Below are 25,038 nucleotides of genomic sequence, written 5' to 3'. Positions count from 1 at the left end.
TCCATGCAGGAGACAGTGTTCAGGGCCGGACGCATGCTAGACAAGGTCTGTGCCAACAGAGCTAAATCTCCGGCCCTGTATCTAGATCTGTCTTCTGTCGCTGCATGTGGTGTGAAATGGGATCTGGCTTTGTTTTCCTTGGGCTGGCCTGTGGTCCCAGCAGCGCTTATAGACTACTCGGTTCCTTGTGCTCACGTGGAGTAGCGTCTCTGTTGTATACTCAAGTGCCGCATGTTTACGGATGGATTGATGGGAATGCTGCTGTCTCATTGGGCTCTTGGTCTAATCCAGTCCAATGTGTAATTGCTAAATCTCACTGTTTCTTCAACCCGGACACACTGGCATTTGGGGCAGAGCAATTCTACATGCTTATTACAGGTTCCTGACCCTCCCTGAACCCATCCATTGTGTTCCATGTTACTAGCAACCCTTGCAAGCATTTTCAGGGCTGCAAAGGAGGCAGCTCGCCTTGAGTAAGGACCAGCACAGTGCTGCCCTTTGTAGTTTGGTATTCTCCAGGCTGTGTCCCCTTTCCTGCCTGGTCCTCCTATCCCGTGTTCTGTCCATTTGCCCTAAACAGGGTTGGAATCTTCAGCATGGCGCTGTCAGGCACCTCTGATGCAAGCAGCCCACCCACCCTGGGAGGAAGTGTTGGGCTTATCCTGAGTGGATGTCAGCCTTGGTGTGACTCCCTTCCTCCTGAATCTGGAAGCCCACAGAGTACCAGGCCTTCCTCCTTGAAGTGTCCTTCATTGCTGTCAGGAGCAGACACGTTCCTCACATCTTCCCTTTCCTCTCTAGTCTTTCAAACTCAATAATCCCAACTTCCTCTGATGTCCATCAAAGTCTTGGCTGCCAGGGCGGCAAGCGTGGCATGTTTGAGCTAGAGTCGAAGACACTGGCTTCACATTCTTGTTCTCCTCCTTATCAGCTGTGTGGCTCTGGGGAGGCTGACTCGCCTCTCTGTGCTCCTTGGTTCAGTGGCTGTGCTAGACCTACAGACAATAAGGAGCGCGATACGGGTCGTGAACTGAGCCTGCTCCATTTGAAGTGTGCTCTGGAACTTCAGCGGTTGCCATTTTGGTGGTGAGCGATTTGCCCCTTTTCGTCCTCTCTTTTTAGAAGTTCCATTGTTTAAATTAGAAAAATAAATAAGAGCTCAGAAAAAGAGTAAATTATGGCAGAAGTTTGATAAACCAAGGTTATTCTTTGCTAAAGGTAAACTGAATTTGACTCTGCACTTACCAGTAAACAAAGAAAATGGGAAACACGGATGATGTGGCATACATAATACTTGGTGCCCTTGAGAGGAAAGCAAGGCAACTAATAGATTGTGCAGACTGGCTGTGTCCTTGGAGCCATCATATAGTGACTGCACTCACAATGGGGCTGCTACAGCCTGGTCCCCAAAAGGTCTGAGGCTCAGAGGAGCTGTGACTCTGGAGCCCTGAAGGCAGTGACAGTGAGTGAGTGAGTGAGTGAGTGAGTGAGTGAGTGAGTGAGTGACGGAGCCTCCGCCTTTGGTCTCCCAGTCTGATGGGAGAGGCAGCTGGCACCACATCTGTGTGGCAGAGTGGGCTCTGAGGTGAACTGCAGCCAGGGAAAGACCTCAGAAGAGGGTTCCTATCCTTGGCTTTGGGGGCCAGGAGTGGCTTCCATCCCTGAAGGTGGTGGGTCAGCTTTCCATCTGACCCAGCCTGGGGAAGCAGCATCAGTCAGTCCAAGGCCTGGAGCAGATGAGGGGAGCTGAGAGAGCCTTACTCAGCGGTGTGTCCTGAGATGGGACAGTTGAGGTTTGGCGAAGACGGAGATGAGCCTAAAGTCCCGGAGGGACGGAGCCTCCAGGATCAAGGCCAAGCCTCCTGTCTCCTTGCAGCCTGTCCTCCCGCCCCCTGCCACACTCCTGCTCTGGGCTCTGACTTGCTTCCTGCAGGGTCATTAACCACCTACGGCCTGCCACGTGGTGTCCCCCTATATTTAACTCCCACGCTGTGACTTACAGAGGCCCAGAATAGCAGCCCCGGGTGGGGGCTCATCTCTCTGCTCTCCCCTCTAGTCTCCCTAAAGTCAAGCTCCCAGCTCCCAGCTCCCAGCGCCCATCCCAGGGAGAACAGGCCTGGATCCCAAGGAGTACTGGCCCACCCCTAAGAAAGATCAGTACAGCAAAGAAGAGAGGGCGCCTGAGAGTCCTCAACATGCCATGCCTCGACTGACCCGAACTAAACCCCAGTTTGGCCCAGACTGAGCTTCAGTCCCTTTTCTAGTTGAGCCATGACGTTGGTTCCAGACTGAGCTTTAGTCTCCTCTCTAGGCTGAACCTTGATCCTAGCTCTAACCTGAGCCATGATCCTTTTTCTTTTCTTTTTTATTTTTTTAGTTTACTTACTTTATGTGTAAGATTTGTATGTGCATGTTTTTCCTGTATGTATGCATGTGTGCACTGAGCTCAGAAGAGGGCATCAGATCCTCTGGAACTGGAGTTACAGATGGTTGTGAGCCACCATGAGGGCCCTAGGACCTGAACCTGGGCCCTCTGCAAGAGCAACAAGTGTTCTTAACCCATGAGCCATCTCTTCAGCCTCCCGACTCCCCTGATCCTTTTCTCTTGGTTGACCCCTAATCACTGGTTCCTGCCTACAGTTGTGCCTGAAGGTTTCCCTATCAAAGATCCGCTCCCATATCCTAGCTTTGGCCTCAGTGATCTGGGACCAGTAGTGACCATGAATGAGAGACAAAGCCACTGTCCCACCTGCCCTGACTGTGAACTCCTCTACATCCCCCACGGGATGCCAGCACTGCCAAGCCTGCTCCTCCTAATTGGCCTCCTATCTAATTCCCCGAACCATGTGATTGAGGCAAGGCTGTGATATTTATAAAATCTGTGTCCTTCCTGATAAATCCAGCCATGGGGACCAGGTTCAGAGCCACTGTGTTCATCCTCTGAACCCAAGAACTTCAAACCACATCAGCCACAGAGGGCCCTCATCACAGTACACCTGTCACCCATTGAAGTCCCAGCGCCTGCATATGGGCACCGCCCCCTCTCTGATGCCTTCTCACTCAGAAAGCTGTTTCAGGCAGCCAGAACCCCGCCTGAGTGGCAGGGGCAGCCTGAGGGTGACTCACCGTGGTCTCTGAACACTGGCTGCTTTGTCCTGCACATGGAGCAGAACCCTCCCCCGCAATCTGCAGCACTGGGGGTGGGAACAGTGGGCAGGAGGGAGGGCTACTCTGGTGGCACATGTACCCAGCACGACCAGTGTCATTTGAGGCAGAGCCCTGGATTGCTAGTCCCAATGCTTGACCTGTTTGAATTACCTAGAATTCTCAGTTAACAGCAGGCCTCCCTCCCCCAGGGAACAACCCCTCCCCACATTCTGTGGGCACCCCCTCCTTTGCCTCTACTGACGCTTGTGTTTTCCCTGTCATGGGCAGCTCATTGTCCTTTGGGGTTGTTCTTTGGTCATGCCAACATCTTTCTCCCTGTATTTTCTGCCCTGCCACCAAAATGCTTTCCTCTGAAATGTTTGCTGCTGAGCCCTGTGCACCAGGTTCTGCTGATGAGGAAGGAAAGTCCAACAGTCTCTGCTGTCACAGGACTTTCGTCCATAACTTTAGAGTACAGCTTGATTTCCCTTATTTCCTTCCATGTTTTATGGGGGAGACGAAGACAGGATCTCACTATGTAGCTCTGGCTTGCCTGGAACTATGCACACGAAGCTGGCTTCCAACTCGGAGATCTGCCTGCCTCGACCTCTGCCTCCCAAATTCTGGGATTGAAGACTCACACCACCGTGCCTGCTGAGCTCCCCTGTTTCTTATTTGCTGTGACCTTGGCAAGTTGTTCAAGCCTTCATTCTTGTCCGTCCTGTGGGTTACTGTGCAGAGGCTCTGAGGTCATGTGTGGGTCAGGAATGAGTACACACATAGTCACAACCATGTCTGTGTGGGTTGGAGGGTGCAGGCTGTGGTTGGCTTGGGCTGGAAGAGACACCTACCTAGGGAAAGGGGCTAGCTTGCTCTCAGGTGAATGTACCTCTGAGAAAAGGGGCTAGCCTGCCCTCAGGCAGTTGTCCCTGTGGGAAGATGATATTGCACCAATAGGTGATCAGGTAGGCAGACACCAAGAAGACCCTCATGGAGCAGGGACTGCTGTCTGGGGTTCGTGACGGTGACGGAAACCTGTGCCCTTGTGCGCTGGGGCTGCATTGCAGTGGAAGTTCCAGAAGCTTTCCGATTCTTGTCACAAGGGACCCTCCTCACTCCTGTACCACAGCCCATGACCTACTTAGAGGGCTGGGTTTGGAGGTGTGGCTAGGTGAGATAGACGGGAGGGTAGAGCTGGTGACAACCTTCTGGCAGGTGCCAGCACTAGGTGAAACTCAAGGCAAAAAAGACAGGAATAAACCAGCAGACTAGATTCAATGAATCAGACTAGGAATGGCCAGCCAGACTGGTGGACGAGAAGAGAAAAAGCTGTTGGAACAATGGAAGGGACAGGAGCTGTCACTAGGATGGCTATGACATCAGAGTAAGTCCACCCTGGGAGGAGCAGGGCGTTTATTCTCTTTCTATTGAGATTCTTCATATCACAAGACTCTTAGTCTAGTGGAAGATAGAGACATAAGTTAAACAAACGATTAACGACTCTAGCTAAAATAAAATGGGGTGACATGGGTTTGGGGGTCACTTGCCTAGACCTGGAGGGTACCCAGGAGACTACAAAGAGGCAACATTTGGAATAAGCCCTGAATGAAACGGGTATGCAGTCACGTGAGGGTCCCGGGCATAGCATGTTTGGTAGAGGGATAGCCAGTGCAAAGGCCCTGAGGCCGGGGGGGGGAGGGAGGAGAGAGAGAGAGAGAGTGAGAGAGAGAGAGAGAGAGAGAGAGAGAGAGAGAGAGAGAGAGAGAGAGAGCGCTCAGCATGTCCGAGGAAGGAAAGGGAAACCAGGGGTACTGCAGGCTATCAAACGGTATTGAGGATGAATGGGGTTCCACGGCCAGCATGGGGCTAGTTTGGGTTCAGAATTAAGGAGCAAGGATGGAATGAAACACAAAACCGAGAACCTTTGGGAAAGAATGACTGAACCAGAGTGGGTGAGGGGCTCCAGGACTGTGTGGAGATCTGGCCTGAGAGGCCGGAGGACCTTGAGCCTACTCATTTGCCGTGTGGTCTGGAGCTGCTTCCCTCTTGGACTGTTAAGTCAGGAAATGGACACTTGGGAACAGAATAAGGGGGATGCTGTGTTTAACTGTAGCCCAACCCTCATGGGCAGGGAGGCAAGAGCCCTGGGGACCATGAGGCAGGGGGCCTGCTGGGACATGACCATGGCAAAAGTCCGTATAGTCTTGTTGCTGCAAAGACTGACCTTGCCCCCAATCCAGTGTGAAGATGGGACCATAACCCTCCAAATAGCCCATAAGCAGTGTGAGAAACTGAGGCAGGAGGCTCCATGTACCCTGTGGTTGCCACATGTGCATTTCATACACATTATCCTGGCATTAATGGATTGGGTGTCCATTGTCCAGAGGACAGAAGTTCAGAGAAGGAGATGACCGACCCAGCATCACACTGTGAGAGCGCATTCCAGCCCTATCACCGGGAGCCCTGAGGCGCCTGGGAGCAAACCCAAGGACTTGCCCCCTCGCAGACCACAGCCTCTGCCCACAGCTCTACCGTGTCTGTAGGGAAGGCCGGCTCAGGGGGCCTAGCTCCCTATTGCATACCACCCTTGCTCTCTTTCTCATTCTCTGAACCTGCGAGCCTTTTCCAGCCTCAGGACCTTTGCATATACTGTGCTGTCTGCCTAGAACTCCCCCTCCGCACATATCTTCAATCTGTCAATTCCTGCTCACCCTCAGACATCGGGTGAACAATAACTTTCTACGACTCACGTTGTGTGGCTTTCCATCCTTCCGGACCCCCCACTTTCCCACTCTCGTGTGTGACTGGCTGGGTACCCCTGAGATCACAGACCTCAGTTCTTAGGGTCCCTACTAGGCCAAGCACAGGAAATTAGGGTGCTGTTCTATGCTTCTGCCTTGTGGAGCTGTGAGGCTTTGAAGTTGTAGCCTGCCCGGGCTCCTGACGCCTGCCCCCTTCTTCCTGAGACGGACTTTATGTCCTCAGCTCTGTTGAGGGATGACGTCAATCCTTAAGTGGCTTCTGAGCTGCTCCAGGCTTGCGTGGGCTCTGGTGTGTGTGTGTGTGCACATGGCCCTGGGCACACGCACGTGTGCGCACGGGCCTCCGTGAGTAATTCCAGTGGTACTTCCAAACTCTGTCTCCATGGAGAGGCCGCCCCCACCTACCCAGCCCCAGGTGGCTGCCTTTGCCACCCTTCTGGCTCCCCCGCCTGCTCCTCCATGACCCAGATTCGACCTGCCTAGACTCCCACATCCCCAGGCCTCAGGCTTCTACAAACTCAGGGCTGGGGGCCTCTCTCCAGACACACCCTCTCATTCAAAATCAGTTCTAGGTTCCAGCAATGCTTATTGAGGCCATGTGGAAAGAGAGTGGGTGCTGGTGGGTGGCTTCCTGGGTTGGATCATGGTTCCTTCGCCCTAATGCTAATGATGCCTCGCCTGAGGGAGCTGAAGCTCCACTGTGGCCCTCAGAGCCTCCAGGAGCTGGCTGTCCTCTGTGTCCTCCCCATCACACACACACACACACACACACACACACACACACATATGCACACACGCGCACCTGCTTCTGTCCTAGTTACTTCACCACCTGGAATATTCTTCCGCCGTAGGTTGGAGAGATGCATCCACCCCTCACTCCTGCCCAGAGACACTTTCCCAGAAAGCCTGTCCCCACTTCCCTTTCGTCTGCTCCATGCCCAGAGGACATGACCAGTGACTTACTAGTAGATGAACGCTGAGTGAGTGCAGAGCTCAGCCGAGACGTCCGGCCCTCAAAGGCACTAACCAGTCTTCTTGCTCACCATATCCACTCTCCATAAGCGCAGCGTGAGTGGGTGTCATCGCGCTGGACTAGAGAGTCCCTTGTGGTCCGTCAGCGCTGTGAGTTGGACATCTTTTGGACAGGGATGGCAGGCCTCCAGAGGCATGGGGTCTACAGCGGCAAGCCCTGATGTCCCAGGGTCATCTGCAAACGCAGGGATCTCAGGAACACCCCCCCCCCCGAGATGGCATCATCCTGGGGACTCCTTCCCACTGAAGAAGGAAGGGGTTCTGTGCAGAGAACGTAGAGGGAGCCCCAAGGCCTTCCAAGTTCACCCCCTTCCTATCTAAAGCTCAGGTCTGCCCCTGAAGATCCAGCAGGACAGCATGTGGAGTTGTTCAGCCGGCTCCAGGTCTCCTCCAGGTCTGATGCCATTGCATCTGAGAGACTCGTAGAAAGCATGGACCCAGGGCCACCAGCTCCCCTTGCATCACAACCCCAGGATGGTGGAGAGGTGATGTGATGTCCTTCTCCAGAAATTCCTGCCCCAAAGCAGTCTCCCCTAGCCTCAGTTGCTTCCCTTGACAAACAGCTTGGCCAGTCCTGCTGCCCTCCTGGGTCAGAGATGGCTCTGAAGAGAGGAGGCTTGTGTGAGCTGTGCCTTCTCAGAAGGTGCTACCACCCCATGCCAGGAAGCTGGCCCATGCTCCAGGGAACGGGTGCTGGGGTGAGAACCACATCTAGAGGGACAGAGAACAGCTACCTTCAGGCTCACACAACAGGGATGTACAAGAGGCCTAGGTTAGGTTGTGACTTCAGAGGAGTTTGGATCAGGTTCTGAAAACATAAGAGGAAAGGAAGATCCCTAAGAAAGAGGGTGGGTCCCCTTGGCAGGCACATCTGACCTCATGTTGCTGTCTGGTAGCCTGTGACTCCAAGATCAGTACACGTGAAACCACTCAAGAGCTTGTCAGGAAATGTAGTCTGTGGTTTCACCCAGTTCAGATGAGTGTTCCCGGTGACTTGGTGTGGGTAAAGTGAACTGGGGAGAAGGGATGCTTTCCAATTCACCATCAGCACTCCAGCCGCCATCCTGGGCTGCCCAGCCACAGGGGAGTGATGTCCCTAGTGAACTGAGGGGACATAGGGGGACAGGACCCCTCCTCGCCACTTTTGCATTTATACTAGCCCTCCTTTCTAACATTTGGAAGTAGACACTTACCGTAATGCTTTTCAGTCTTTTTCTCTTAATGTCGGCACTGAGCTGTGCATAGCTCTCCAGGTTCGGCTTTAGCTATGTCCCATAAGTGATGTTTTCATTATCATTCACTCCTAAATATTTATTTTCATTTCCTCTTTAGCTTTTTCCCTGACCCATGAGTTACTGTCAGTTTTTGAAATTTTTGGTTTGGTTTGGTTTGGTTTGGTTTGGTTTTTCGAGACAGGGTTTCTCTGTGGCTTTGGAGCCCGTCCTGGAACTAGCTCTTGAAGACCAAGTTGGCCTCGAACTCACAGAGATCTATCTGCCTCTGCCTCCAGAATGCTGGGATTAAAGGCGTGTACCTCCACTGCCTGGTTTAGGTTTTTGGAATTTTGGGTGTGTGTGTTTGTGTGTAAGTTCAGGCACACAGCACATATACAGAGGTCAGAAAGACAGCTTTAGGTAGTTTGTTTTCTCCATCCCAAGTGGTTCTGGGGATTGAGCTCAGGTCATCAAATTTGCTTGGCAAGACTTCTTAACTTCTGGGTCATATTACCAGCCCCTATTAGTTCTCTCTCTCTCTCTCTCTCTCTCTCTCTCTCTCTCTCTCTCTCTCTCTCCCTCTCCCTCTCTCTCTCTCCTCACTATGTAGCCCGGGCTGCCCCTGGCCTCCTGATGAAGATGACAGCACACACCCCCACGACTGACTTGTATTGCGGCTTTGGTATTTATGAGACTTACTTTGTAGCTCAAAACGTGACCGGTTTTTGCAGATGTCACATACTGATTTGAAAACAACACCTCTTCGCTCCATGGGGGATTAAGCAGTTTCTGTGTTCTTAAGGTGCAACGGTGCTTCTATCAGAGAGAAGATCCAAGTCTGTGGAAGCTGAGGGGGAAGTCCTGGTAAATCTGGACTTCAGGGAAGGCCTCTGGCAAAAGGTGATTCTCAGAGAATTGTGTTTGCCTGGAAAGAATGAGGGGAAGGGCGTCCCACCCAGAGGGAGCAGCGCAAGCAAAGCAGACAGGAAAGTTGAGAGTGAAATGGAAACAGAATGGATCTTTATAGAAAGCCGAGGAAGGTGAGCTTATCTGGCTGACAGAGACATTATGTTTACTAGAAAGTGCGTCCCCGCCACAGAGGAAGGTGTGGCAGGAGCTGTGAGCATCATAATGCCAATATGAGATAAAATTGGTACTCTCTATCTGGTTGAGCTCGGACTGTAGCCAGACTCCTGCTGGGCAGACTCATTAGTCCTCTCCAAAGCTCTAGGCGGTGTGCATTGTGACCATCCACAGTTTATAGGTAAGGAAACAGACACCAGAGAGTTAAGTGAATTTATCACAGGGCACAGAGCTCCAGGTGGTGGATCTAAGTGGACCTAAGTGGATCCTTCACGTCCCTGCTCCATGCTGCTGCTGCTGTCCAGCGCTGTTATTCTGGTGACACATGTAGGTGGCATAGGTGGTACTGAGTCTTGAATCGGGTGTAAGGGGGGGGGCATTGTAGAGAGTCTCCTACAAAGACCATTTTGGGAGGTTGAGAGCTACTATGACCCTCCTCCTTTGTTCAGATGGGGAAACTGAGGCTCACCTTTGTTCACATGGAAAGTGGGAGACGGAAGTCAGAACTGCACCGTTGCAAGACTTGTCTTGGCTTGGGGTAGGGGATGCATCGGACGGAAGAACTGGAGGGCAGGACTTGTGATGGAATGAAAAGGGGATACAGCGTCTTTATAAGGGGCAGGAAGTGGGGAGCTGCTTTATTGGGAACCACAGTCCACTCCTTTGACTGGAGACCTCAGGAAATCAGACCATCCACACAGAAGGCCAGGCAGACTCTTCCTGCTGACCCCCAGCACAACCAGAGAACCAGCCCCACCCAGCCAGGCAGATAGGTGATAGGCACAAGGCACAGCCAGCTCCCTCTCAGCCCTGGGTGGCAGAGGCTGCCGCTCTTGAGAAAATGATGTGTCTGTTCCGAGAAACCAAATGCCCTACAATGAATCCAATTAGATTTCATAGGCACATGAAAACGCGATCCATCTTAAGCACACTCTGCAAACCTCCAGCCACAGATGAATATTTCATTCTGTCTCAGCAGCCAGAGCAGAATAGCAAGCAGCAGCCAGGACCTCCCTAGCAGGTGGGGCCACATGTCCCCATGGGAGGGGGGAGTCTAGCCAGCACCTCCCTAGCAGGTGGGGCCACATGTCCCCATGGGAGGGGGGAGTCCAGTCAGCACCTCCCTAGCAGGTGGGGCCACATGTCCCCATGGGAGGGGGGAGTCCAGCCAGCACCTCCCTAGCAGGTGGGGCCACATGTCCCCCATGGGAGGGGGGAGTCCAGCCAGCACCTCCCTAGCAGGCGGGGCCACATGTCCCTATAGAGGAGGAGGAGTCCAGCCAGCACCTCCCTAGCAGGCGGGGCCACATGTCCCCATGGGAGGGGAAAGTCCAGCCAGCACCTCCCTAGCAGGCGGGGCCACATGTCGCCATGGGAGGGGGGAGTCCAGCCAGCACCTCCCTAGCAGGCGGGGCCACATGTCCCTATAGAGGAGGAGGAGTCCAGCCTGTGCCACTTCACACTAGTGTGACCTCAGGCAGTCTCTCTGGTTCCCAGATATTGCAATGGCTCCCATCCTGATCACCCACCCTCATTCCCGGGGACTGAGCATGGAAATTCATGTGCATTCATGTCACAGAGCCACCCTGGGTGCCAGCACAGTATTAGTGCTGAGGACATAGCCTTGAAAAGAAAAATCCAAAGGTCCTTTCAGAGCTCATAACCCGGGTGAGGAAATAGGCACAGAAACAAGGGCCACATCAGATATGAGTGAGTTGTGCTCACTCCTATGCAGGTACAGAGTCAGAGAAAGTGTCCCCAAGGTGATGGGTGATGCTTGAACCAAGCTACAGTTTCGGGAAAGTATCCCAAGATACAGGCTCTGCCCAAGCAAAAGTCCTGATGTAGCAAAGCGCTTGAGTTTGAAAAACAAGAAAGCCACATGGCTAGAATCAAGGTGAGGGTTGGGTACCTGCTATGTCAAAGCTCCACAGATTGAGAAACTACTCCCAACTGCAAATGACTGTGAAGGGGCGCCCCCTCACCTCTGTGGGTTCAGTTTCCCCTTCTGCAAAATGAGACCTATTACAAGTCTGTCGCATGAGCTAAGGTGTCAGATGCCTGGTGGTCCTATGTCAGGGAGGGAGGAAGGGACTATTGTTACCATCATGACAGTAACTCGTTGACTGCTAGTGCCACACCCTTCAGTGGCTCAGCGTAGCCTAAAGAGAAAGCACAGGGTGGGTGAGAGCCTAGGGCCTCAGCCTCTGAGAGATGGTCTGCCAGGGTGTGTGGCCAGAAGAGGGAGCCAGACTAGATTCTCCTGGGTAATTGTTTTCTTTCTCTGTGCTGGGTATGGAATCCAGGACTTTTCTACATGCTAGGCAAGGACTCTACCACTGAAATACATCCCCAGCCCTTGAGACAGGGGCTTACTATGTAGCCCATATTGGCCATGAATTTGAGGTCCTGCTGCCTTCACTTTGGGAGTGTTGGGATTGCAGGCATGAATAACCACACCTTTATTATAGTGCTGGACTAAAACCCAGGGATTTGTGCATGCTGGGCAAGCACTTTACCAACTGAGCTACAACCCTAGCCCCAGTCTAGGTAATTTCCAATGATCAGAAATGTATTGGCTCACTGTTGTGGGAGATAAGTTCAGTGTCCAAAAGCCAACCTCTGGTTAGGGTCTTCTTGGTGTGTCCTAAAATGGTGGAAGGAGGAATGAAGTGGGGCGGGGGAGAGGGGGCAAGGGCAAGCCACAAAAGGGGTCTAGTCTTAGGTCCTACTCCCAGTACCATTACAGTGGCAATTCCATTCCATTCCAATGACTATTGGAGGGCACAGACATTCAAACCATACCAGGATGCAGTTTTTGTATGACTCGCCCTGTATAGAGGGAAATTCTGTCCTCTATAATCCCAGAGGGCCAAGCCAGGACTTCCAGGGAATCCTCAGGAGACAGAGAGGCTGAGCGCCTAGAGGTGGAGCCAACCTCTCTGGAAGTACTGAGCCACCGTCTCTAGAGCACTCAAGCGGAACTCACTTCTTTTCCAGAGACAGGAAGTGACTCTCTACTGCTGCGTGATTTCCCATCCGGTAAATATTTCTTACCTCTTGGCTTCTGTGGTTCTGGGATTTCAGAGCAGTTTGACTAGACAGTTCTGGATCAGGGCCTCCTGATAGGCTGTGGTCCCCTGAAGGGGACATGGGGGCTGGAGGGTCTGCTTCCAAGCTCACTTGCGGGGTGGCAGCAGGGTCACAGGGCTGTCTGAGATGGCACCTTCTTCCCCACAGAGAGAAAGACCGAGATAGCAGCCTGGCACCTGCCTGTCTTGATGACCAGCGTGGAAACAGGTGCTGTCATCTCAGGGGCTGGCACATCAGTCTCACTGTCTGCCAGGAGGGGGCGGACTAGAACAGGGTTAAGCACAGGGCATGAGACCCAGTGGAGGCTGGCACAGGATTGGACAATGAAACCTTAACTGCATCTCTGAGTGCCAAGTATTCCTGCCAAGCCTCAGTTTCCCCAGTGTACATGGGTTGGATATGGTGGTTTCTCAGCCCCTGAAGGCCAGTGGTTAAAGCCAGAGTCATCTGTGGGACCTCATGGTATAGAGGCAGCAGAGGCTATGGTCACCCAGAGTCCCCAGAGACACTGGGGTGGGCTGTGGATTTCCTTTGGGGGCAGGCACCATGCCTAGGTAGCAGAAATCTCTGGTGTGTTGCATCCATGGCTTTGGGGTCCACATGCAAGTGGAGGTCAGCGGTCAACCTTGCTTTCTCACACAGTGTCTCTCACTGGCCGAGGCCTTCTGATTTAGGCCAGCCTGGCCAGTGAGCTCAGAGATTTTCCTGTCTCATTCCCAGCATTAGGATGGAAGATGTGCGCTGCTGCCCAGCTTTTTAGAAGTGTGGATTCAGGGGATCAGATTCAGGTCCTTGAGCTGACATGACAAATACTTTACTCTTGACCCCTGGATGCTCTTCTGCGAGGCAGTCTGAGGGTGCAGAGTGTGATGAGGAGCTGAGATCAAGGCCCTCCATGATCTGACTTCAGGGGACTGTTTCTTTAGCCCCCAACCCCTGGGACAACCTGTAGACCCTCTGTATTCCCAGCACCTGGCTCCTTTGACTGTGATTTGTCTGTGCTTTTCACTTTCATGATATTTCCTCCCATAGCAGGCAGGGTGGTACACACCTGTAATCCCAGTGCTCAGCACCCTGAAGTAGGGAGATCGTGAGTTCCAGACCAGCCTGGGCTACATAGAGAGATCCTATCTCAAAACATAAAACTAGACAGAAGAAGCAGCTTCCTCGTACGCTCCTCTAGTGAAATCTTACTTGGTCTGGGAAGATAGCTCAGGCAGTGAAATGCTCGCTATGTGAGCATGTGAACCTGGGTTTGGTCCTCAGAGCCTGTGTAAAGGCCACACTTGTAATCCCAGCACTGGGGAGACAGAGGTCCAGTAGATCCTTGAGGCTTGCTGCTGAGCCAGCCTAGTGTGCTTGGCGAGGTCCAAGCCTGTCAGAGACCCTGTCTCAGAAACAAAACAAGTTGAGGAACGTGAGGTTAACCTCTAGCCTTCATACACATAAAACACCTACATACATGTACACACACGATGGACCTTACTGACCCTCAAAGATCTGGTTGTGCCGCATCTCTTCTAGGGAGCCCTCCTGTTGCCTCAGTGAGTGCTAATCTTTCCCCACACTGGGCTGTGTCTCTGGCTTTGACACTTCCCGGGATGTGTTTTTATGTGCCATCTAATTGTTGTGAGTATTTCTGCCTCCTGCACTTGACCACAGGCTTGAAGGCTGGGACTGTGTGAGTCAGAGCAGGCCCCATAAAGGCTGGAGGAATTGAATTAAATGTGCTGGCAATGGCTACACTCTGACCATTTTGTTCTGTTTGCCAGCTTGACCTTCCAGGATGGTCCCTCAGCGGGGGCTAGAATGAAACAAGCCTCCAGGGTCCGCCTACTCCTAGCCAGAGCTCTCAGCCAGACAGCAGGTCAGCATGCCCCTGTACCACCTTTTGCAGACCCTGCAGGCCAGCCTGGTGAAGTCCCGCTGGAAAGTAAGAGATAGTGTTCCCCTGAGCACAGCACCAACCAGAGGCTTTGGGAGGTGGTAGCAAATTAGAAAGCCGAGAGGCAGCATGAGGAGCGTGGACAGCAGAACTGGAGTACCTGGGTTCGAATCCTAGCCCTTCTCTGTGTGACCGTGTACAGGTCCTTTTTCTGTGTCCCAGTTCACTCTCTGGAGACACAACTCAAAGACCTACTCGCAGGGCTGTTGTCAGAGTCCTACTGTGTGTGCCATTTGCTGTGGACGTGCAGGAGGCAGGGGAGAGCACACTTCAGAAGAGCTGACCTGCAGGACTGTGGGCTTCCTGCAGCTACTCAGCTCCTTTCTGTTGGGGCCTGCTGAGACTTTATGGGGTGTTCTGCATTTATACTCTTCCTGAGGCTCACAGATACCCTTTGGGGATAGGGAGATATATTTGTAAGCTGAGCTAGGATACACATAAAACATACCAATTCCTCAGTGTGTGTGTGTGTGTGTGTGTGTGTGTGTGTGTGTGTGTGTGTCTGAGGAGGCCAGAGAGGCCTTTAGAGTTGGAGTTTTATGCATTTCCAAGATGCCCAGCTTGTTACATGGGTGCTGGGATCTGAACTCTGGTCCTCAGGACTGCACAACTGCCATCGGGCTGTGCTCCAGCCCATCTCACCTACACCGATCATAGCCTTCTTTCTAACTTTCTGTTTTAAGACGGAGTCTCACCAAGTTGTTCAGGTTGGCTTTGAGCTTAACCGTAGTCCAGGCAGACACTGAATTTCCAAGTCCAGCCTCTCAAGCAGCCTCACCCTAAGTGGTGGCCTGGAGCGTGCTCCCAGAGCAGACCAGCCATCAGCACCTCCATTCCAGAGTTCCTCCTGAACCCCTACCAGCCTCACAACCATTAAGGCATCAATCCCCAGTGCCCCTTCCCAGCCCTTGGCAGTCACAAAGCTGCCTTTTGTTCTCCAAGCTTGCTCGGCCCAGGAAATTATGTGTCGCGTGCCTGACTTTTCTCAGGCTCTGTGCCCTCTGTGGCTAAGTGTCGGGACTCCTTCTCTTTGGATGGCAGAATAATGCTCCACCATGCAGCAAGAGTCCATACCTTGTGGGTGAGGAGACTATGGCCTTGAGAGGTGCTTCTGTGTGGTTAGTGGGACAAGGTGAGATCCACACCTCGGTAGGATGGCACTCAGAACCTGTTCTTGCCTGCCTTTGTCCCACTGCCCACACAGGCTCCTCTTGGCTGAGATCATCACCTTCATTGTCAAACAGAAAATTGGGGTAGGAGAGGTGACCTGCAGCAAGTCAGCCAGCACCAGTGTCATGGCCTCCATAAGCACAACAAATACTTCACTGTGGCAACTGAGGGCTGACAGGCAAAGGAAGATGATGAGCCCCTGCTCAGCTCAAGAGCTGTTTCCATGGTGACCCCTGAGCTTCCTAACCCCAGCCCTTCCCAAAGGCCGAGGAGCATCCACCCCAGGGTGGATTTTTTTGACTTTAACTCTTTTCTCTCCCAGTGAGCAGCCCAGCTCTCCCCACAGCCCGTTCCCCAGAGCTCTACCCCATCTGAATTCCTCATGCTTTTAGCAGCTTTTCACTGTATCCTGTCCTGAGCTTGCTTTGTGCTCAGCTCCAGAGACAACACAGGTGTGTTCCCTTCCCTTTTGTTGCATGAGAGAGAAACACTAAAAACATAAGCCACTTTGAAAAATAACCAGAGGTGCCTGGGGAGCGTTTTGAGTGTTTTGAAATCATTAAGGGTGGAGAAAGAGAGGACAGGACGAAGTAGAGCATCCTTCCTAGCTTTCAGTCAGGGAGGGTCTCTGAGGAGGTGATGCTTGAATGGGAACTTGAAGCAGTACTAGCAGCCCAGTATGAGAAGAGCTGAGAGGGAAACCGCAGTATTGTATGGATAAAGGTCCTGTGGCCAGGAAGACTAGGGCACTGGAGAAATGCTAATGAGATTAGAGTGACTGAATCAGCACAAAGAGGCTGGAGTTGAGCCAGAGAGTGAGAAAAGACCTGAGATCCATTTAGAGGAACCAAGTAAAGGAATTCTGTCTAGGGTTTCCCAAGGATGTCTCATGTTGCCTCGCTGTGCCTGTGTTCCGTGTATGTAGGGGCTTACAGCTCCTACTGCTATCTCCTTGTCTTTTAGTCATCTGTGAAAAGATGGGGGCTGAGCATGGGCCCCCACATGACCTCTAACATCTCACCAGAGGCCAGGCAAAGTTGGATGGGATTCGGTCACACTAGGGCCCTGCTGGCACCAAGCGCCTCATCCTAGGGTCCCAGTATCCACGTCCTGGGCCATTGCACAGAGCTCACTCCCAGGAAAGCCAGACGTCCCTCTATGACTGTCTCAGAGAGGCCAGGGCCTTCTGTGGGGACACTGAGAGCCATGCATCCTAGCAGCCCTTCCCTCAGTCTTGTCCACCAAACAACTGGTTGATTGAATGTCACACTTTTCAGACAGTTGCTATGGACACGGACTCAGCAGGAAACACGTGGGACCTGGCACTAGTCCGGATCACGTAGCTGTGAGAAGGGAGTTGGAGCCTGGGATCCCACTTCGGTGGGCAATAGCAAATGCAGGCATAGAAGCCACACCCCGCTGCCCTCCTCCTAGCTTGGGACTCGAGCCACCAGAGCTGTTTCCTCCTCTAACATAAGTGTCTGCGTGACAGACCATTTCAGAGTCGGCAATACAGTAAACCTGTATGATGGCACGCAGATTCTGAAGGTCGCGAGTAGCCTTGCAGCCTGGCTCTTGCCTACGTCCCTCGGAGAGCTGCATCATGTCACTTTGGCAGGTCTCAGCTCCTACCAGACTGGCTCGGGGCTCAGCAGTCAGCCAGCTTGCCAAAAGGGTAAAGCAGATGCTGCCTTGCCTTTCCCAACCTGGTGGGAGAAGCCAGATAGTGTCACTGCCACAATATCCTGTTAGTGACCTGGGACACCCAGGAGAATGTGATAGGAGGTGGGGTCACACGGGTATGTTTGACCAGAAAGTTGGTAGCAGGGACTGAAGAACACCCCCAGCGCAGCATTCGCTACGCAGCGGGCACTCCCTACCACGATCTGCCTGGGTTCCTGATTCATTTCATGGTGTCCCAAGACTTCCTGCCGTTCTTTCACCTCAGCCCTCTTACCTGCTGTCTCCAGGCTCTAGGCAGAGGGCTGGTGACACAGAAAGGACAGTGACGCTGGTGTTCCGGCAGAGGAATGATGTATCTGGTGGCACAGCGGAGAGGGGCTCCGGGTGGTGTGGTTAGAGATGGTCTGTCTGTGCAGGTGGCCTGGGGACCTGGCCTTGAAGGAAGTCAAGGAAGATCTTATAGCAGATAGGCAGAGCATTTCAGACAGGACCAGGCAGGGAAAGGGGGAGGAAATCAAATTACCCACACCCAGGGCTAGAATGAAGAGCCCTTGGGGAAGGCAGGAATAGACCAGAAGGCAGGCAAACTGGCATCCTGTCTGGGGCCCAAGGAGTCTTGGAAGGGATCTGAATCCTGGCCCGGTGGCTCATCCCTGACTCCAGTGCTAGAGGGGATGTGGTAAAACTCCTGAGTTCAAGGTCAACCTGGACTGTATAGATGAGACCTGGACTTTAAAAATATATAGGTGGAGAGATGGCTCAGTGGTTAAGAGCACTAGCTACTCTCTCAGAGGACCTGGTTTCAATTCTCAGCACCCATACAGAAGTTCAGAACTGTCTGCAACTACAGTTCCAGGAGATCCCGTTCCCTCATCTGGTCTCCATAGGCAACACACACAAATACACACACACACACACACACACACACACACACACGATGCACAGACATACATTCAGACAAAACACCCAGACATATAAAATAAAAATAACTTTTTTGGGGACCAAGATTTGCCTGTCTGAAGCAGTGGCAGTTGAGCCAGGCAGGGCTGTGGAGGTGAAAAGGCGGGACTCTGGGGACACCGTGAAAAGGCGGGACTCCGGGGACACCGTGAAAAGGCGGGACTCTGGGGACACCGTGAAAAGGCGGGACTCTGGGGACATGGTGAAGACACAACTGTTGAAGAAACATTTTCTCAGGCTGAAGAGATGGCTCAGTGGTTAAGAGCATTGCCTGCTCTTCCAAAAGTCCTGAATTCAATTCCCAGCAACCACATGGTGGCTCACAACCATCTGTAATGAGGTCTGGTGCCCTCTTCTGGCCTGCAGGCATACATGTAGACAGAATGTTGTATACAAAATAAATAAATAAATATTAAATAAACATTAAAAAAAAAACATTTTCTCTTGAGCCCATTGAAATGAGCGGAGAACAGCATGTCCTGGTTTCTGACTCGAGCTGGTAGGAGGAGCAGGGGGTCTGTCCAACATGCAGAGCAAGACACTGAGGAAGCAGTTAGGTGGCCGGAGTCCAAAGGGCACAGTGGGTTGAGGACCAAAGTGTAGAAGGGCCACACTAGGATATCAGCAACGACAGAGTGTGTGGAGAAGTAACATTAATTCAGTTCCTGGACTCAGCTCAGATGGCAGGGGCAGAGGTGGGAGCACAGGAGGGAGGATATCCCGAGACACCGCCACACCAGCAGCACCAAAGCCCTGGCGGCCATGAAGAACCATCTTCCCTCTCACACAGCACGTCTCCAGAGAGCTAACCCGGGACTGTGTGCTCCGTGGCCCGCTGTGAATGTCCCCAGAGTGTGTGGTGGCTCAGCCACGCTCACTTCTAGCATCGCATCGCTCAGCTCACACCCTCAGTCCCCCAGTTGCCTCCTTGTCTGCCTTACCATCAGGTCTCAGCAGTGAGTAGGACTTACCACCCGTTGTTAAGCTCCTCCCTGTCTTAATGCAGCCGTGGAGCCAGCTCTCGTAGGGGCTGCAGATACATGCTTCACAAGAGTCAGTGAGGGACGTGAGGTCCAGAGGGGCAGAGTGGGGAATGGCTGAATGGTTAGAGGTTCAGTCAGTGTGGGTGTGGTTTTGCTATGAGCAGGGAAGAGAGATCTACAAAACATTCTGGATGAGGGAATGATGTATTCCGGTAACTTTTGCTTCTGGAGGAGTCAGGCTGGGTTCTGTCCCTGGTCTCATCCCCATGTAGCTCCCTTATGCTCGCGGGCTCCAGGCTGAGGTATGGCAAGGCAGGAAGGGCCCATTCTGTGGCTGGTGGCTGGTAGCGGGTGGTGACTGAAGCCATGGAAGCACCACAGAGCCCAGAGGGCTCCCCAAGGCAGCAGTGTCTCCTTCCCCTGAGTTTCCATGAAGGCAATGAGGCTTATATTAATGAGAGGCAATTATGGGCACCCGGATGGGCCTAAGTATAGCTCATTGAGAAAGGCGGCACACAGCAGCCAGCTGCCTCCCCTGCAAGGCCACGGGTGCCTATTTTAAACCTCCCTACAGTGAAGCTCTGCCACCCCTGGGCTCTGGGCTGCTGGGGGGCTGGCATGTGGCAAACCCAGAGCCCTGACTGAAAGACTCTGAGCAGACACTCAGACCGTCAGCACCCAAACCCCTGCTGTTTTAGAGAGAGGAGGTCAGCCTGAGGTCACAGTAAGAGAAAGCAGACCCAGGATTCGAATCCATTTCAGCTGTATGCCAACACTCCGTTGTACTGGAAGCATCCTAGACCACGAGGCGTGGCCTGCCCACAGGAGCACAGTGAATGGCGAGGTGGAGGGTGTGGAACGGTGATGGTGTGACTAATGTTATCACAGCCAGCCCTCGTCGTAATCTCATAACCTAGGCTTCCTCCTGGTGCCACTGAGGAGGAAACAGCTCAGGGAGCTGATTTAGTCAACGCCAGTGCCCCATTGTGAGGTGGCCTTCCTCAGGGACACACTGATGTGAGATTATGTCAGGGTCCACAGGAAATCAAGGTGCCCGATGGTGTGGGTGTTCCCTGGGAGTCTCTAGGAAGGCCAGCACACAGAATCAGGTCGAGGGAAGAGTTGGACCTCAGGGCAATCCCAGTTGTGGCTCTGTTGATCCCACGGGGAGCATTGAATAAGACCCTGGAGGGTGTCTGGGACAGAGACAAGGGCATTGCCGTGGTGACCAGTTGTTAGATTCAGGCTGCCCCTGGGGACAGAGTGGAGCCCTGCAAGGATTTCCGTCTGACTTAGAGCGATTTGTAGTGGGGACTTGGCTGTGAACTGTCAGCAGCTGGTGCTCTTGGCAGCTGGAGCCGAAGCAGTCAGTGCAGAAGGACACGGGGCCACCAGAACACACCATGGCCATAGCAAGAAGCCAGGCATGGTGGTGAGCCTGGGATACGGGGGTTTCTCATTCCTCTGCTCGGGTGGGGAGAACCTGGCCTGTCTTCCGGGAGGTCATGAGCACTAGCGAGCTGCCATGCTGGGGGAGGAAGACCAGTGCTGGCAAAGCATGACCAGAACTGGAGAGAAGGAAAACTCCCCAAAAACCCAGGAGAGAAGCCGGGCAGTGGTGGCGCAGCCGGATCTCTGAGTTTGAGGCCAAACTGGTCTACAGAGTGACAGGACAGCCAGAGCTGTTACACAGAGAAACCCTGTCTCTGGGGGGAAGAAACAACCTAGGAGACCTGGGTTTGATTCCCAGAACCCACTTAGTGGCTCAAAACCGTTTGTAGCTCTAGTTTCAGAAGATCTAATGCCCTCTTCTGGACTCCTTGGGCACCAGGCATGCACATGGTACACAGACATACATACAGGGAAAATACTCGTATACATAAAACAAAAATAAACAGGTCTCAAAAAAAAAAAAAACCAGAATGGGAGATAATATTTGCAAGCCGCGTATCTGATAAGGGCTTAAGGTCTCAGTGGTACTCAGAGGACATCAGTAGACATTTCTGCAAAGAAAGCAGAGGAACGGCTCAGAATCACCGTGACGGATGCTCGTCGTCACTGTGTGTGAGGAAAAACCACAGTGAGAAGCAGGCGTAGTGGTGTGTGCTTGAGCTCCCAGCACTCAAGAGCCTAGGGTAGGAGAGTAGTGAGACTGAGGCCAACCTGGGCTACATCTGCCCTCCAGAGGTTGCCCTCCCTGGTTCACAGCTGGCCATGGTGGTGACCTCTATTTCTTCTGACTCTCCCCGGGATCGGGTTCTGATCCTCTCTTCATCGCAGATCCTTAACTGCATCGCATCAGCAGAGGACTCGGGTGCATTTGCGAGCCCACCGTACTCGGCTTCAGGGATAGCCTGGGTGCCTGTGTACCCCAAGTACAGGCCAGATCAAGCCTTGAGGCTCCTCTGAGCAGGACTCATGGAGCCTAGGGCCTAGAAACCTGGCTAATCTCCATGATGCAACCAAGAAGAGGCCCAGAAATGGAGAGGGATGTGGCTAAGTTTGGGACTGGTGTTTTCAGGATGGTCTTGGGAATCTGCTAGTCCAACTGCCCCATTTTACAGATGGACAAAGTGAGTCACAGTGACTCCATCCATTGGCCACTCTCTTGCGAGGCTTTGCCCTGACCCCCTTGTTCTAAGGCTGGGTCTCTCTTGACTCTGAGTGCTCTGTTCTAGGCAAAGATTGGTGGGTCTGTGGGCTCACTGACTTTTCTGATATCAGTGGTTCCAGCACCCACCCCAGAGGTCACAGTCATTAGACATCTGGGGAGGGACAAAGAGTTTACAGGGCATGAAGATTCCTCTGCTAAAGTAGATCTGGACAGCACTGTCTTTGGTCACAGGTAAGGTAGACCCTGAGTAGCCCTGCTCTTTGGAAGCCTCTCTGGCCCTAGAAAGGGCCTGAGACAAGGAGTGCTGAGGAGACCAGAGGAAGTGCCTCACAGAGCACTATGGGTACTCGGGACCCTGAGAGTCCCTGTCTAGATGACTCACACCTGCTTCCAAAGCATTGTGGGATATTCCCTAGAAACCCTCCTTAGGCTTAAGGGGTGGCTGTTGGGGATGGGATGGATAGCGCTTTGGATGGGTGTGCGTGTGTGTGGCACCTCACACTGAGGCAGTCGGGGACTTGAAGAACATGGGAGTAGGTAGCTCCTTGCCCACATTCTGCTGGGGAAGTGGGAGGAGTCCAAGAACTCGAGGTCAGAACTTGGCTTTCCAGGTTCCCACGAACACCTTTCTGCTCAGCTCTGAGAGGACAGTGCTTTGCTTAACATTTGGCTAGGTACTGCTGTCGCCTTGAGCACATGGAGACAGCCCTGCTCTGCTGTCCCCTCTGACCGAGGACCCCTGTCCAGTGTGCAGCAGTCACACGGAGGACAGCGAGCGGAGGGCGCAGGCCTCGATGTCAGCTCTTGTCCTTGGCCCCGTGATGGCAAGGGCAGACTTCCTGCCTTCAGCCAGCCTCAGGCCCACCTCCTCCTGCCCCCTGCCCTACCCAGTCCAGTCCAGTCGACCAGCTGACCACTCTTTGTCTTTTCTCCCCAGGACAGCTGCTGCCTGGGACAGGTGACCCAGGCACCCCACTAGGGCAACGGCCCCTGCCCCACGGGCTGGGATCATGAAAGGCCTCGGTGACAGCCGCCCCCGCCATCTGTCTGACAGCCTGGACCCACCCCACGAGCCCCTCTTTGCCGGGCCTGACCGCAACCCCTATCTGCTGTCGCCGACAGAGGCCTTTGCCCGGGAAGCCCGCTTCCCTGGGCAAAATACGCTGCCTGGAGATGGCCTCTTCCCACTCAACAACCAGCTGCCTCCCCCCAGCAGCACCTTCCCCCGAATCCACTACAACTCTCACTTTGAGGTGCCCGAGGAAAGCCCGTTCCCTAGCCATGCCCAGGCTACTAAGATCAACCGACTGCCTGCCAACCTCCTGGACCAGTTTGAGAAGCAGCTGCCTATCCATCGGGATGGTTTCAGCACCCTTCAGTTCCCCCGGGGTGAGGCCAAGGCCCGGGGTGAGAGTCCCGGCCGCATTCGCCACCTGGTCCACTCTGTGCAAAGGCTCTTCTTCACCAAGGCACCCTCGATGGAGGGCACCACCGGCAAGGTGGGTGGCAATGGCAACAAGAAAGGTGGCCTGGAGGACGGGAAAGGCCGGAGGGCCAAAAGCAAGGAACGGGCCAAGGCTGGGGAGCCCAAACGGCGAAGCCGCTCCAACATCTCAGGCTGGTGGAGTTCAGACGACAACTTGGACGGTGAGGGCGGTGCCTTCCGCAGTGGCCCTGCCTCAGGGCTGATGACTCTAGGCCGCCAGCCGGAACGTACCCAGCCCCGTTACTTCATGCACGCCTACAACACCATCAGTGGACACATGCTCAAAACCACCAAGAACACTGCCACCGAGCTGACGGCCCCGCCACCCCCGCCTGTTCCCCCTGCCACCTGTCCCAGCCTCGGAGTGGGCACCGATACCAACTATGTCAAACGTGGTTCCTGGTCCACTCTAACCCTCAGCCATGCCCATGAGGTCTGCCAGAAGACCTCAGCCACCTTGGATAAGAGCCTACTAAAGTCCAAGTCTTGCCACCAGGGTCTGGCCTATCATTACCTGCAGGTAGGGTGAGAGTGGGGCTGGTAGGGTGAGGGTGAGGTTAATAGGGTAGGATGGGGCAGGTAGGGGAATGATGAGGCAGGGTGGCTGTGATTTGGAGTCCTAGCTGGAGCACAATTCACTGGTGAGGTTGCTTCATGCTGTGCACTGCTTTGCTCAGCTGTGCGGTCGGAGGTTGGAGGGACCTGTTAATGAGAAAATCCCCTGTGCTCTCATGTTCTCAACAGGCGTATTAAGTAGGTCCTTGGGAGCCCGGCCCCGAAGAGACTGAAGTATGCCCCTGTCCTTTAGGTGACAGATCGAGAAGCTATACCATTACACACACACACATGCACGCGCACACACACACACACACGGGGTGGGGGGGACCAACACATAGCATTCTAATGGTCAGCTTCCTGCCACTCCCATGAGACTGGATACTTCTTGAGGACACAGGCCACATCTGATGCACCCATGTGTTACCCAATGCCCAGGATAGAGTCTGGCAGGGAGGAAGTGCTCAGAAAGGGTAGATGGGCCACATAGCTAGAAATAAGTACTTTACGGTCCTGAGGACCAGGAACAGATGGGGGTCAATGTGGGTGAGGGGCAGCCTAGGGCCACCAGCCCAGAGGCCTGACTCCTGGGGTGGGCACATCTTGCCCTTTTCACATAAGGGAATTACTGTGGCGCTCACGCAGTGAAACCTCATGGTCTGAGAGCAGCCAAAGGCTTGACTTCAGCATTGCTGTTCCACGGTGGAGTGGGGCAGGGTTCTGCGTGGCGGGGTGTGTAAACAGAGCCCAGTGGTAGACGTGACAGGTACAGCTCACATGTGGAGGGGGCTGCTCTTATAAGTAGTGAGCACTATGTCCCCAGGGTGTGCAAGCACAGACCTGGCTGACATGAAGAAGTCACATCAAATGCATTATGAAAAGATGAACTCCAAGGTGTGACAAGGCCCAGGTTCTTGTCATTCTATATAAAACTCCAGGGACAGTGAGACTATGGGGGAGGAGTAAGCTTTTGCAGTTGGAGGAAATTGAAATCTAGGCAACCTTTCAAACGTATGTAGGGAGTTTGCGGCTGTCAGTCTGCTTTTTTAGTTCATACTGGGTCCAATGTAGGAAATGCGTCCAAGACACAAGGAGAGGACTCTGGGCCTGGGGCTTGTGCTGCCTGCTGGTTGAGAGTGAGCAGGTGGGTTGGCCACAAGTTCTGAGCAGGCATGCTCAGGGCCCCATTCTCCAGAGATGGTGTGAATACGGGGTGGACCAGCTAGTGATTCAGGAGGGAGAATTCACAGGTCCTGGTGACTAGCTGGCTAGACGGTCAGCCGGGGTTTGTGGGAAGGCTGAGAGAACCCC

The 25,038-nt window shown here is 53.4% G+C and overlaps 1 protein-coding gene across 5 annotated transcripts in view; it reads left to right on the top strand.

The window, feature by feature from the left end:
- Dlgap4 (DLG associated protein 4) overlaps positions 1-25,038 on the top strand; it is a 149,299-nt gene that overhangs the window by 66,365 nt on the left and 57,896 nt on the right. For all 5 annotated transcript variants that reach the window (XM_085697142.2, XM_085697139.2, XM_085697141.2 and 2 more), the window contains one exon: positions 22,624-23,692. In XM_085697142.2, coding sequence (XP_085553268.2) covers positions 22,697-23,692 — 996 coding nt within the window. In that variant the 5' untranslated portion in view covers positions 22,624-22,696. The remainder of the gene's footprint in view (positions 1-22,623; positions 23,693-25,038) is intronic.

The sequence above is a fragment of the Myodes glareolus genome, chromosome 10 (genome assembly GCF_982192425.1).
Source record: "Myodes glareolus chromosome 10, mMyoGla1.1, whole genome shotgun sequence".
NCBI classification, from domain to species: domain Eukaryota; kingdom Metazoa; phylum Chordata; class Mammalia; order Rodentia; family Cricetidae; genus Myodes; species Myodes glareolus.
This window is presented reverse-complemented; position numbering and strand designations above follow the sequence as displayed.